Raw genomic sequence first — 13,471 nt, 5'->3', positions numbered from 1 at the left:
CACACCAAACATTTAACACGCTCGCGTACCTGAAGATCTTCTGAAACAGTGTTTAAATACAAATTATAGCACCTAGGCACAGCAGGTAAGCCAAGGACTATGTAGAAATTCCAACTCTTTGGTCTGTGGGCCAAAACAAATTCCAACGGGTTGTCCCTAACCTTCCAACACCTGCGCTGGCGTCATTCCTTGCAGTCCAATGTTGTCGTAACCAGCCTTCCAGTTAGCATCAGCTGCCAGGCAGTATTTCAACACCTTTACCATTTCTACAGGGCAGGATTTTTGTTTTTATCTGAAAACTTGTCTGGACAGCATGTTTTCATATGACTGTTTCCACAGACAGTGAGGATGGATACTGACAAACACAAAGGCCTTAATCAAGGAGCTGAGGGAAAAAATAAAGATATTGAGACACCGTCATTCAAAAGATGACAGTTCAGAAACAGCTATGATGAGAGTATGGAGGCAATCAAAGCTGTGAGGCACCAAGATCAAGAGCACACATCAGAATGCTTGAAGGAACCACGTCAAGAAACATATGCAATACTACCTGACCAACTGGAGTCCTTGGGCAAACCAAACAGCAAGATTTAATTCCCGCTGGTAAAACAACACGTATACATAAACATGGTTCCTTCCATAAGCATCCCTAGTAAGAACTCATGGGCACTTGTGGGTAAGTAAAGGCTGAGGTGTAGGTACCAGAAGAACCGCTGGCTTTGTTCCCACCAGCTTTCACTGCTTTCAAGGACAGCAGAAGCAGCTGCAGTTATTTTATCTGCTACGTACCAACAAGCTAAGACAAGAAACAATTTCTGTTCAGATACTGTTTCTCCAATAACACACTAGAAATTACTTCTCCCTAAACTACTGTTCAAATAGCAAACTTCAGACTCCATACAGTGAAGACATTAATTCATTCTTCTAAAATGCTATCTCCAGGATACATTACAGGCTTTCATTCTGAGGGCTGACATTCTAAAGAGGTTTTGAATTAAATTATTTGCTAAAACAGGCACTGTCTGGCACCGTGTAAGAGATCAGTTCTACTCAGCACACACTTGGGATCATGAACTGCCCAAAACTGTAAATTCATGTCCTAAATATAGCACATTCCAAATAACTTACTGATACCTTCATACTTCAGTATAAGGAACTCAATGTACTTTATGCTGGTGAGATAGAGGTTATTTTAGACTCCTTTTGCTTTTGAGAAACAGTGGGCTCCATTTCCCCAATTAACATGATTCAAGACTGACTGATCTTTTGCAGGATGAATGATATCCTGTAGCAACACCATGGGAAAAGAGCTGCATTCCTATACCATTTTAGAGAGTCAAGAGGTTTTTTTATTCTTGAAAGAAAGAATACCATACTCTTACCCAAGAAGATAAGTAAAAAAATGTCTCAACAGGTTATGTCTTGCTATCCATCTCTTATATTCTGGTGGTTTTAAGTATTTCACTTCATGAAAAATTAATTTCACATTTAGAGGTGAGCTGCATACGCTTATTTTTTCAGAGCCCTACTACTGCAAAACATTTGCCTCTCACAGATGAAGAGTTTGTATTTAAGTACCTCCACAAATGCCTTCAGCCTTAAAACCACTGGTCTCCACGCCCTGGTGTGTGCAGATCCCCAGCCTTCTGAGATGGCACAAACCACAACTGTACGCTCTGCTTACATAAAATGCTTAACTGCAGATCAAACCTGCCAGTGTTGTGTGTAACCACCTTACGGAAATCAAGGGTAATTATTGTGCTGGCACCAGAACAAAAGGGTTTTATGCCGACCAACGCACATACAACACTAATGGCACACCAGTTCGTTCGGGTGTGTCTCCAGATGAACGGGCACTTCTAATAATTTAACTCAGTGGACCCTACACATACTAAAGTAACATATCAACATGGTGTTCATAGGAGCTGAAGCAACAGCAGCATGGAAGGCTTTAAAACGTTCATATACTATCAGCAGAATAGCTCACAAGTTCTCCTTGGGTCTAATTAAAACCTTAACGATGTATGTATCTCTATTACACCGACTTGTGCGACTGGTCACAGATCATTCAACAGGAACACAACCATAAATGAAGAGAGATGAAAGAGAAGGAATCTATCTCCTGTGAAAACAATTCCAAATGAAGCCTTTTGCAATATGTAAAATAATAACAGCCCTTTCATTCTCAAACTTAAAAGACATATTCCAAATCGCTAGGCAGGGATACAGCTTTAATCTCAAAGTACTGCCATTAAGTACAAATAATTTCATTTAATATTACGAGATGTAAAAACATTTATTCTTCATTGCAATTAATGCACACTTTTTTCACTTAGTTTTGCCACTGACCTTGCACACCATCTTTTCTGTCTGAAAACTCAGTACAACAATCAGTTCTTGGATTAGTCGGCTAAATGGTCTGCCAAACAGTGCATCTGAAACATGAGCATTTTCTTATTTCAAACTGTCTAAGGTTAAGAAAAACTTCAGACCAACAGAACTATAAAAATAAAACAGACTCCCAGTCACACTGAGAACTTCCTACTGTGACACAGACTCCACTGGCTCCAGCACTGAGGAAAAAAAAAATAGCTTCTGTAACTTAAAAATTGCTTGAAATCCTAAAGTCTTATCTGCTGTACTGTATCACTATGTTCCCAACACTGTGGCAAACAAAAAGGGCAGCACATGCTAGAACATGAAACGCTAAAGAAAATTAGTAGGTGTAACAGCCTACTAGACATGAGGATGCCTTGCATAGCGTTCGTTCTTGCTGGGTTATAAATTAATGTAATCATACAAGTTAATGATGTATAATATTTCACAAACACAGCCCTGTGCAGAAAGGGAGAAGCTTATTTGTGCAAGCATCACATTCTTCAGACCATATTTTGCAAAGCAATTTCTTCTATAGAAGTAGCATCATACTGCCAAGCTTTATGTTTGCCATGGATATGTTTGAAACATATCCAAGGTATGAGACACGGGTTTTCCCTTCTCTTTGCTTTCACTGTTCATTTTATTTAAATGCAATAGTCAGTGACAAGCAGCAACATCCCCTTCTCACATGGAGAGTACAGGACTGACCATTCAAGAAGTCCTGTCACTCTAAGGGCACCTTTTCCTGTGGCACAACAGAAAAGTATCAAAGTTATGTTTTTAAACAACCTTTAGGTATATAAACCATAGACAAGTGTAGGGCTCTGTTCCCTCTTCCCTTGTGGATGTTCTGTGTGTAAATCAAAAGAAGCAAGAGCCTCTCCAAGGCTTAGAAGATACACAACTTTAAATCATCAAAACACATCTAGTCAACTACTCTCAGGTTGAGCTGCAAAGCTTGGTAAGTAATCTTCACATATAAATTGGTAAGTAATCTTCACATATAAACTGCTGTAAATGATAAATCTGAAATTCAGCTGCTTACTCATACACCAACGCCCCCAGTCACCAATTCCAGTTTCTTTTAAGATGTCTCGATATACTAAATTTAGGATGCCGAGAGATTATTTCCACTTAGCAATACTCAGGAAAACCTGGTCTCTTCAAGAAGCTCAAGAGACTACACTTTCCCTCCCAAAGCAGCTAACATCATTCAAAATACAGAGCTCTGAAGTTAAGATCCAGGAGGGAAAAGAATCTACACATTCAAATGTGAAGTTTTGATATATAGTCTGTTACTACAGGAACATAATCGCTTTGTACCAAAAGCCAACAGAAGTCAGTACATGTCCTGTAGCGCTACACACACTAAACCCTCAGCCTACCTAGCACATACCCTGTGAACACAGACTCCTACAGCTACAGGGATACACATCTACACATAAACTGAAAACCTTTTAGGATGCAAATGGTAAAGACAGAAAAAAATTGAAGAATATCAAAATGTCTATTTTGCATTGCTTTAACTATGCAATGCCCCAAGGGTGGTTCTTAATAATTTTTTCATAAATGTAACTCTTTATTTAAGATTAGAATTGAGCCCAGGAGAGAAACGTATAGTTCTTATTCAAGCAGAACAAGTGGCTGTATAAGCTGTATCACATCATATTTAGCTTTACTCAACACTTGCAGGCCTTAGGATACAAAAAACCGTAGTTCTTACTAAGTAGAAAACACTACCCTAGATAGGACAAAAAACTCACTCCTTCACATTATCAGGCAGAATCCTGGGAATAAAAAAATGAAGACAATTTGAAGCAATTTAATACTTATTTCTCCCACTTGACAAGATCCAAATGTCTGTCTGTCTTTTACACTTTATCCTAGCCTTCTGAGCACAGGCAACAGCAATATATACACGTGTGATCATGGTTTGCTACTTCCTTCAGTTTTTCCTCACCGTGACACAGGGCTGCACAATACATTTCTTTGTGACAGAGATCTCAAAGATGCTGCTCCTTTTCTACAACAGAGTATTGTAAATTATGTTGACTTCTTAACGTCACTTGCTTCATCCATTCAGAACAACTCCTACTAGTACATTTTCCTTCAGGTGTATTCAGTCGTTTTCCACAAACACCCACTTCCCAATTGAATTTCAGGGCCAAGGAAACAAGGCTAATTCAGGAGAATAGTCACTGCCACCGACAGAGCTCCCAGCCCAGCCAGCTGATGCTTTTTCTCTGGAGACAGGACCAAAGTACACAAACAGCCTCTGCAGAGGTTCTCAGGCTGCCACTTGCCCCTGCTGCCTGGAAGTAAACCCTATCCCTCACGGCTTTCTAGCCCAACTGTGCATCCTGCTTACTAGAAAGAACCAATTCAAACTAAGCACATAGTGTGTTGAAGATGAGAGAACGCCCCTGCCACTGCTAGGGAACTGGATTTCTTTTTCTAAATACCTAAATTTTCTGATTATAGCAACAAAATATATGGCCATTCAAAAGTTTCTGCTCAGTACACATATATATGCATTCTATTTTCATAAATAAATTTTAATGAAGAAAAAGGCATCAAAATAAATTTTACCTGGACATCATAGAGAGCTACAATGTTCTCATGCTGAAGTTCCTGTAAAACAAAATATTTGTATTATGGAAATAGCCTGTTACTATTATTATTTTAAATTTAATCTGCTAGGTGATAATCCAAGAGAACCAACTTTTACAAAGAAAGGTAGCATCTTTTTTAGACCACCTGATGGAATTTGGAGGAAATCCCAGCTACTTAGAAAATATTTACAGGAATAGGAAATTAGGCAATATCTTCAGAGGTCATAAAAACATTTGGTTCCAGAATTTATTTTCTCTGTCTTGTTACAGAAAGTACTACAGCACAAGATCCTTTAATGAGTACTGAAAACTGACTAAATTTAATTTTATAGTCTCACACAATTTCTTGCTTAGCAGAGTAACCAACTACACTATGTTCAAGTCAACTTTACCGTTTTACAATAAAAAGGAAATCAAACCAAATAACACCAAGTAAAACTCACAGGACAGCTCATGCAATTATTTGTAACTGCTCAAAAAAGCATCTGTCTTTGCTAAGTACTTGCAGCACACTAATATACCCAGCCCTACAATTTCTGGTATACAATAAACATACTAGAATATAATATGTATATATTGGTGTACAAAATAGTGACATATCTCAGGAAGCTTGGCAACATGGAAAGAAAGCAGCACTAATTATTACTGCAAAGCTATGTAAAATGAGATGTGGTGAAGTTCAGAGAGCAGAGAACGCTAAGAGACCATCCAAGGAGACATTTCCATAAAACAGCACTGAAAAACTAAATGATGCTCCGGTTTATTTCCTTCATTAGAGCCACACTACACATTTTAAGTCAATTAACACAACTCAGAAGTGGGAAGACTGCTTCAGGAATCAAATCTAGCATGCCAATTTTAGCTTTCAAGGCATCTTTGAGCAAAGAAGATGAAGAAAGATCAAAGACTCATATTTTACCCTCAGCTACGAGTTCTGTTGCATGCACTGCTTCGGGAAAGTGCCACATTAGCCATCCTGAAGGACACAGTTTTCTACATGTGCAATAAGCAAAGCACAGAGACTTGTTCTACAACAATTTTCCACTTTTAACTACAAAAGCATGCCCATATCCTGTTCTGAGACCATTTCCAGAACTAAAAAAGTATCTTTTTTTTTTTAATTTTCCTTAGTCTTTTTAGTTCTGAATTTCTCCTGGAAGTAACAAAGAAACAAAAGGCAGAATAGCAATTACTGTGACACCACCCATGACCTGGAATGAACCAGGTCAAAAGGCTCTTTTCCTTTTCAAGCAAAGCAGCTTTAAAAATCACTGCAAATTAACATACCTTTAAGATTTTTATTTCTTTTCCAAGTAGGATTTGTGACTTTGACAAGTTCTTTTTGTTAATACTCTTTATGGCAACTTCCCAATCAGTTTTCTGGAAACAAACAAACAGAAAAGTATTGTCAGATTTATATTTTTTTTAACTTTATCCACTAACAACTAGCTAGTGAAGCACTGCAGAAAAAGTTGCAAGATCACCCCTACTCTACCACCAGTGATTACTACATCACATGACACCATCAAGAACTATTTCATCCCACAATAGCTCATGCAGCTATTAAAATCCAGCTGCAGCTACACTGCATTTTCAGGGATTCAAAAGCATTTAAAAACCAAAAGGAGCAAGTAATCACATCCCATTTATTTTTTGGCAGTGGTGCTATGTATCTGCTTTTTAATCCTCTCAATAATCGAGTTACTTTTACTCTCCTTTAAGGACTTCCCATTTTCAGCCGCCTTATGCTCTACAGCTGAAAATTGCACAAGAAAACATCTGTTTTTTTTAAATAAACTTGTATATTGTCTATTTATATATTATCTAAAAATAAATTGTGTATTTATTTGTAAGGTGGGAGCATCTCCATTGGCCTTTAAAGTTTCTGTTTTCCTTTCTCCCTTTGTTTTTTTAACCCCCAAATCACTGCACTGTGCCTCTCCGAGTTGCCAGTACTGCCCTAATGCTCCAAGGTGATAAATCTGAAGTTGTTTTCTGGAAAGCAGAGCACTCCAGGCACCAACACCAGAATAAACTCTCACAGCATCAAGAAACCATAACGTAACTATGAATCCCTGGGGTGATTAGCAAGCCACGCCAGGAAACCAGACACCTCTGAATTTAAGAAATCTTCAGCCAGTCCCAAAGGAGACAATTTTCCGTTAGACCCCTCGTTATCCAGCGAGATAAACATGACCCTCCTGACAAACAAAGGGCTCAGCCTCCCGTACAGCCGCAACTCTCCCCTCGCCGCTATGTTGGGGAGGTACCGAACAGCAGAGAGGAGGGGTGGGAATGCAGAGAGGTTGTTGGGTTTTTTAGGGGAGGAGAAAAAAAAAAAATAAAGGGTTTATGGAGGCCGGGAGCCGGCTGCTGGGCTCTGGGGCCGCCCCGGGCGCAGGCCCAGCCCCGGGCCCCGGCACCTCAGCCCACCCCGCACCTTTCCGGCTTTCTTTTTTCTACTCAAACACCCAAATCACGACAAAACTCCCCAGAAGACCCCCCACCCCCCGCCCCCGCAGCTGTCACCCACCGGGAGGGGCTCCTGAGAGCTGCAGCCCCGCGGAGCGACCCCGGCCCCGGCTTGTGTAACCGGCCCCGCTCCGGCTGCGGGCGAAGCCCATCGCTGTTTACCTTGCGGTGGCGACCTTTGAAGACCACAGCAAAGGCTCCGTGTCCTATCAGGTCCTTCTTGCTGTACTCAAAGTCCCCCACCACCTCCATCATCCCTCAGCGGGGCATGAAGCCCCGGGAAGGAGGGAGGGAGAGAGGGAAAACAAAGGGGCTCTTCCTCCAGCCGAGGCAGCTACAGCCGCCTCACGGCAACGGGCGGCGGGGTGGGAGCCTGCCCCTCTCCTGGCTGCCCCCGGCGGCGGGGGCAGCTCCTCTCATAGCGCGGGGGCAGCCGCAGACCCCCGGGCCGGCGGGGCTGCTGCAGGGCGTCTCCGAGGCGAGGGGCTCCGTCTGGCATGGGGAGGGCAAGGCGGGGAAGAGGCGGAGGGAGGATCTCAGGGGCCGGGTGTGAGGGGACGGCGCGGCATCGGCGCCGGGACGAGGGGCCTTCTCAGCGGGGAAGGGGGCTCCGCGCCCTGCCGCTGCCCGGCCCCATGGCCCCGCCACAGCGGGGGCTGCCGGCGCCGCGGCCCCCCTCAGGGACCGAGCCCCAGAGCATCCAGCAAGGCGGGCGGAGGCGCGGCCCGCGGCTCCGGGGGTGGCTGTCGCTGTCGTCGCCGCTGCACCCCCCACGAGAGAGGAGAAGGAGGAGGAGGGTATGAGGGTGCAGAGGGGGGTCTCTCAGGCCGCCACCGCCTCCTGGGGCTCCCGCCGTTCCGCCACTGATCCGCGCCCCGCCAGCCCCGGCTCCGACTGCCCGGACCTCCGCGCCACCCCACGCAATTTATAGGCCGCATCGCGCAGGCCCCAGCGCTCGGTCGCTTCCGCCCGCGGCCAAAGAGTGCCTCACCCCGGTTAACCCGGCGGGAGCGCGCAGCGGGGTCCCTCCGCCGCCATCTCCTCAGGGCCGCGCGCGGCCCCGCCGCCGTCTCCAGGGGCCCCCCCGCCGCCCCTCAGCCCGCCGCTGGGCCTAGGCCCCCTCCGGCCCCGCACACCCCCACCCCGCCATGGCTCCTGGGGTCGGTCCCTGTCGTCCCCTCCCTGAGGACGGCGACCCAGCCCCTGGGGACCACCCCTGTCCTCACCCCAGAGCTGGGGCAGGGAGGCCAAACGCAACCCAAGCCCCCCACGCCTGGCTATCGCTATTAACACTTGCTGTATTTCACTTTAGCCGTTTTCTTGGCTGCCTCAGGCCCACCTGCCAGTGAGGACAAAGCTGAGGGGCCACCAGCAGAGGAGGGAGAGCCAGAGGTGCCCCACCAGCCCTCAGCACCGAGCACGAGCTGTCCCTGCTCCATTAGTGAGCAAGACTCTACGTCAAACCTAATACAAGGAACTTGAATGGAGAAGCAATGGAGGAACAAGCACGCAAACTGTTGTAAGCCAAAGACACCTCAAGTTGCTCACTCTGTAAGGAGAATGATGTCTGTAATGTACAGCCTCTGCCCTCCAGCACTTTTAGATCAGCCTGGGGCTGTTTACAGCAACAGGTACAAACATTTGAAAAAACCAACCAGCCACCACACACCAGTCACATGGAGCCTTTCACCTTCACCGCCAGTTCTATAAAGTTATACTCCTTTCCTTTGCTTTCCATTCCTCAGTGCTCTCTTCCCCTTCCTCTCTGTCCACCTTCTCCATCACACCACCTCCACACCCCTGTTTCACCTGTACATGCTGTTTCAGGCCTCCCCCATATCCCCACCCGCCCAAGACCCCCTCAGCACTCTGACACCACAGCAGCAGTGATTAACCCTCCACTGAAGTTGCCATCAACACAAGGTGTGCATCGGGATCACACAGGGCAGAGCTCTGACCCCACACAGCTGTGCTGAGCCTTCTCTCACATGATACCAGCTCTGCTTTCAGTGCTGCTAGATCAAAATCTAACTCAAAATGAGACTCAGCACAGTTATGCAGTTGGTCCTCTCATTATTCACTTATCTCCCTTTGCCTTCTGGCACTCAGAACCAAGCACTACTGGAGCTGTGTGCCACGTCAAAACCTCCACAGCTAGTCTTTTCCAAAGACTGAGATTAAAAAAATATTCAGCAAGAGATTCTTAAAGGAATATTGACAGCTTTACGAAGGGCATTTTAAGCTCTAGCCATTATATGGAGGCAACAGAGGAATCCTAAGACATCTACTTTGTGCCAAAGAGAACCAAAGGGCTTTAAAACCCAAGACCAAATCTTCCCTTTATTTTCTGAAGTTCTGAGCTCCCATCCAAAATCTGTTCACAGCACTAACCTAGCACACAAAACAGAGAAAGCAAAGCTGACCAAGTAATTTCAGCAGCTCAGAACAACCCCATGGAAGGAATAAATGAGATGTAAAAATATTCCAAGTTAATCATAAATTAAGGTGTTGGTAGTAACGCAGACACTTTCTAGTATGCACTCACAGTGCGCCTTTAAAACCAGGAAAAAGCCCACAAGTCTCAACGTGTTAAATATTCTGATTCAGAAAACAATTTTCCTGGGAACTGGCTGTTTATTGCCATCCACTGATTCTCACATTCAGTATTAATCCTCTCAGCATCAGCGTGCACCCTCACCCCAAAGTCAATGTCACAAGCTGCATTTTAGGGAAGCTAAAAAGAAAAAATAATAATCCAGAAAGATGCCTTTTGAACAGAGAAAGCCACTTCAGGAATTTCTAAGCCACCATTCTGCATTACACTTCAAAAACGAGACACATTTCGCTTCAGTAGCAGCACATCTGATGTCCTTTTGTCCTCGTAATGGCGCTGGAGCCCTCGAGCAGGTTTGTTTCAGCACAGCAAGGACAAAACAGCCAGGAGCGGCGGGGAGGTTTGACCAGAATAACTAAACATGCTGCTGTCGCACTGGGATTCCAACTGGATCTGAAGGGCTGAGGTCTGAAAAACCGCTCGACGAAGGGCTGCGGGATTTGCATGCTGGTCACTCATTTGAGCTGGGTCCTTGATTAGTGTCTGGGAAAGCTTCTAGGTGTCAATATTTCCAGCGCTGGCGGACTACAATAAACCTATTTACAAACAGCACCTTCACTTGCTTTTGCTGAAAGAGGTCAGAGATGGAGCAGATTGAATTCACCTGCCCTTCCCAAAGGCAGCCTCATTACTAGAGATGTTGGGAGAGCCATGCACCATAACCCTGCTCATGCTGCTCCTCCCTCACCCAAGGAATACACACAGATATTCACCATTTAGCATGGGCAGGCAGCGACAGCCCTGCAGCGCTCGGAGGGATGCACTGGTCTGCTCTGACAAGCCACGCGGCAGGACAATAAAATACCCAGCACGCTCAAAAAGCATGGCCTGGCAGCAGGTACCAGCACCATGTCTAACCAACCACAGAGGTCCTTCAAAAGCACAGAGTACTGTGTGCTGAGTTTATTTTTAACATGGTACTGTGCAAGAGCTGCAGCCCACTGACAAGAGACCACCAGCAACCTGCAGCTCAGCAAGGACCACTGATTTATGGGGTCAGGCTGAAGAAAACACAGAATAACAGCACTGGAGACAGATTTGTGGCTCTCCCCTAGCTGCGCTACATTGGTTCAGCCAAATTAGTCCCTCAGATGTGAGCCAGGACTCACGATCACAAGAGCAACAGATCTTGGAAGGAATCAGCACCTTTCAGGTTGCTTGTCTGAGTACACAGCACGCTTTCATCTGGTAGCAGATCCCCAGAATACAGACATCACTGTTCTGAGTTTGCATTAACACCTTACATCCTCAAAAACACTAACGGTCTTCACGGTAAGCCCTTTTCTGCCACACCACCAAAATACGGCCCTTTCCGAGGCAGAAACATCACCTGAACGGTGCCTGGGTTGACCCAAAGAAAAGCAGAAAAAATGCTGCTTTTTCTCATGCTCACGCAGAGCAATGAATGAAGATTATTTTCTTCCTGTTCATCGAAAGATTTTTTCCTCTCTCTCTCCCCAGGCTATAAACATGCACACAGAAGTTAAATTACTGATCTGGGAAAACAAACAAGAGATCAGCTGAGTCGAGCAGATCATGAATGCGTGGCTCCAAGGACCCAAGACCTGGGGAGCACAACGTGTATGCTGCTTGGCCAGCCCTCCTGCGTGGATAAGCAGAACACACAGACCTGAGAACAATTTTTGGAAGGATGTTAAGGCCGCACTTATCTAAATTGACTCCCAAAGGCAGGAGCCTGGCATCGTCCCGCTCATCTCAGCACTATCCCGAATGATCTACTTCACTCTAGGTGTTCTCACCATTTTCTTCTCTCCTTCCTTCTCTCCCTCCATCATACCCAGGAATTTATGAGACAGGTAAACCTTTCTCAGAGGACTGGCATGCTTCCCAGTCTTTATCGTCACTGTCCTCCCATTGAGGATTTGTAACAAAATTAATGGTGGCATCAGCTGACCTATCGCAGCTTTTAAAGGAGAAGGTGTCAGAGGGCTCCGTGCAACAAAGTTTCTAGAGATGCTTAAAATTATTCTTATATTACCAGTGAAAAATAACACCCTTGTGGTAGGCATACCTGTGTGGTACATGTAACGAGTAACTCGGGAGAAACCGGATTGAAACACAGCAGCAGTTACTGAGATTCCTATCACAGAGCATTGAAAAGTTCAGGTGTTTCAGTAGGTTTTCTGAAGGTTAGCGATACAGTTCCCAGAAAAGCAATCAGAAAGCTCCAGCCCACCTTCTAGATTTGTCCTTTAACAAAAAGTAATGTCTTCCCCATTAATAACACCATCAAGCCAAATCTGCCACCTGCAATTCTACAAATGAGCTAATTAAAGCTCACACCACCATCGCCGGCAGAGCGAGGGAGGTCGCACGCTTGGTTCACCTCCGGCCAAAAAGGAGCCACGTCCGAAGCCGAAGGGCAGCGGCTCTTCCCCTGTGCACAAGAGCAGGCAGGAGACAGCAGAGCGAGGCCCGGGAAATGCCACATTCAAATAAAACTGGGAGGAGTGTTACGGGATTGCTGAGGAACACAGCTGGAACAGGGCCAGCACTTAGTATGCACGAAGGCTGGTACTGTATGAATGATAAAAATAGTAGCAGCTGCTGAGATAGGAAAATACAATTTGGTCTACGTGCAAATCCATCACATAGTGTGGTTCAAAATCTACCCACTATCAGGTCAAGGAAAGATTAAGGCCGAGATAGCTTATTTTGGTGTGAACTTAGTTGCAAGGCCTTGTCTTTCTTCAAAAGGTCTCACTGTGCTTTGGAAAACCTTCTGCTCCAGCATTAGGAAGGTGGGTTTTAATCAGGCCCTGTTTGGTGCCTAATATCACAGAAGCAGTCGGAAGAGGTGGCAGGAGCTAGCCTAGGTTAGGAGCACGGCCAGAGGGCACAGCGATTGCTTTGGTTTGGAAATCAGTGGACAAGGAAGTGGTCTTTAGGTACACGTACACACATAGCCAAGCCAGTCCCTGCAGGCAGGATCACCTCCCCCAGCTCTGATACATCCCTGCTTCTAACAAAACGCACTGTGGATTAACAGAGCTAACACAAAACGCACGGTGACCCCACGCAGAGCTTTGGGAGACAGAGAATGCTGCTTCCCTCAGAAGGAGCCACATACTACCAGGAGCCACAGAAGCTGCCGCTTTCAGCAAGTCAAACCCAGGGACACAGAGCTGAACTCCCGAGGGTGGATAGTTTCCTTTAGCACAGGCACCCCAAAAAAATCTGAAAAACGGGCTGGCTTCTCGGCTGTTACCAGAGATCCATCAGCTGCACGTGTGCCTCTCTCCTTCCCAAGGGCACGGCAGTCTGGGGAGGCAGAATTCAGCTACAGTTTTAAATCACCCGTCCTACAACATTTACCTTAATGAATTACAAAACGTTTTGTTTATGCAGATGGACACAACACAGCTTTCACCGT

The 13,471-nt window shown here is 45.4% G+C and overlaps 1 protein-coding gene across 2 annotated transcripts in view; it reads right to left on the bottom strand.

Moving 5' to 3' along the window:
* The window catches only part of ULK2 (unc-51 like autophagy activating kinase 2), a 40,310-nt gene extending 31,966 nt beyond the window's left edge, over positions 1-8,344 (bottom strand). For both annotated transcript variants that reach the window (XM_068415699.1, XM_068415700.1), the window contains exons 1-3: positions 7,626-8,344; positions 6,279-6,371; positions 4,969-5,010 (exon numbers count right to left, since the gene is read on the bottom strand). In XM_068415699.1, the coding sequence (XP_068271800.1) occupies positions 4,969-5,010; positions 6,279-6,371; positions 7,626-7,718 (228 nt within the window). In that variant the 5' untranslated portion in view covers positions 7,719-8,344. The remainder of the gene's footprint in view (positions 1-4,968; positions 5,011-6,278; positions 6,372-7,625) is intronic.
* Positions 8,345-13,471: the final 5,127 nt, after the last annotated feature.

Source organism: Nyctibius grandis, chromosome 18, assembly GCF_013368605.1.
Source record: "Nyctibius grandis isolate bNycGra1 chromosome 18, bNycGra1.pri, whole genome shotgun sequence".
NCBI lineage: Eukaryota > Metazoa > Chordata > Aves > Nyctibiiformes > Nyctibiidae > Nyctibius > Nyctibius grandis.
Note: the sequence above shows the minus strand (reverse complement) of the source record. Positions and strands in the feature narration are given on the sequence as shown.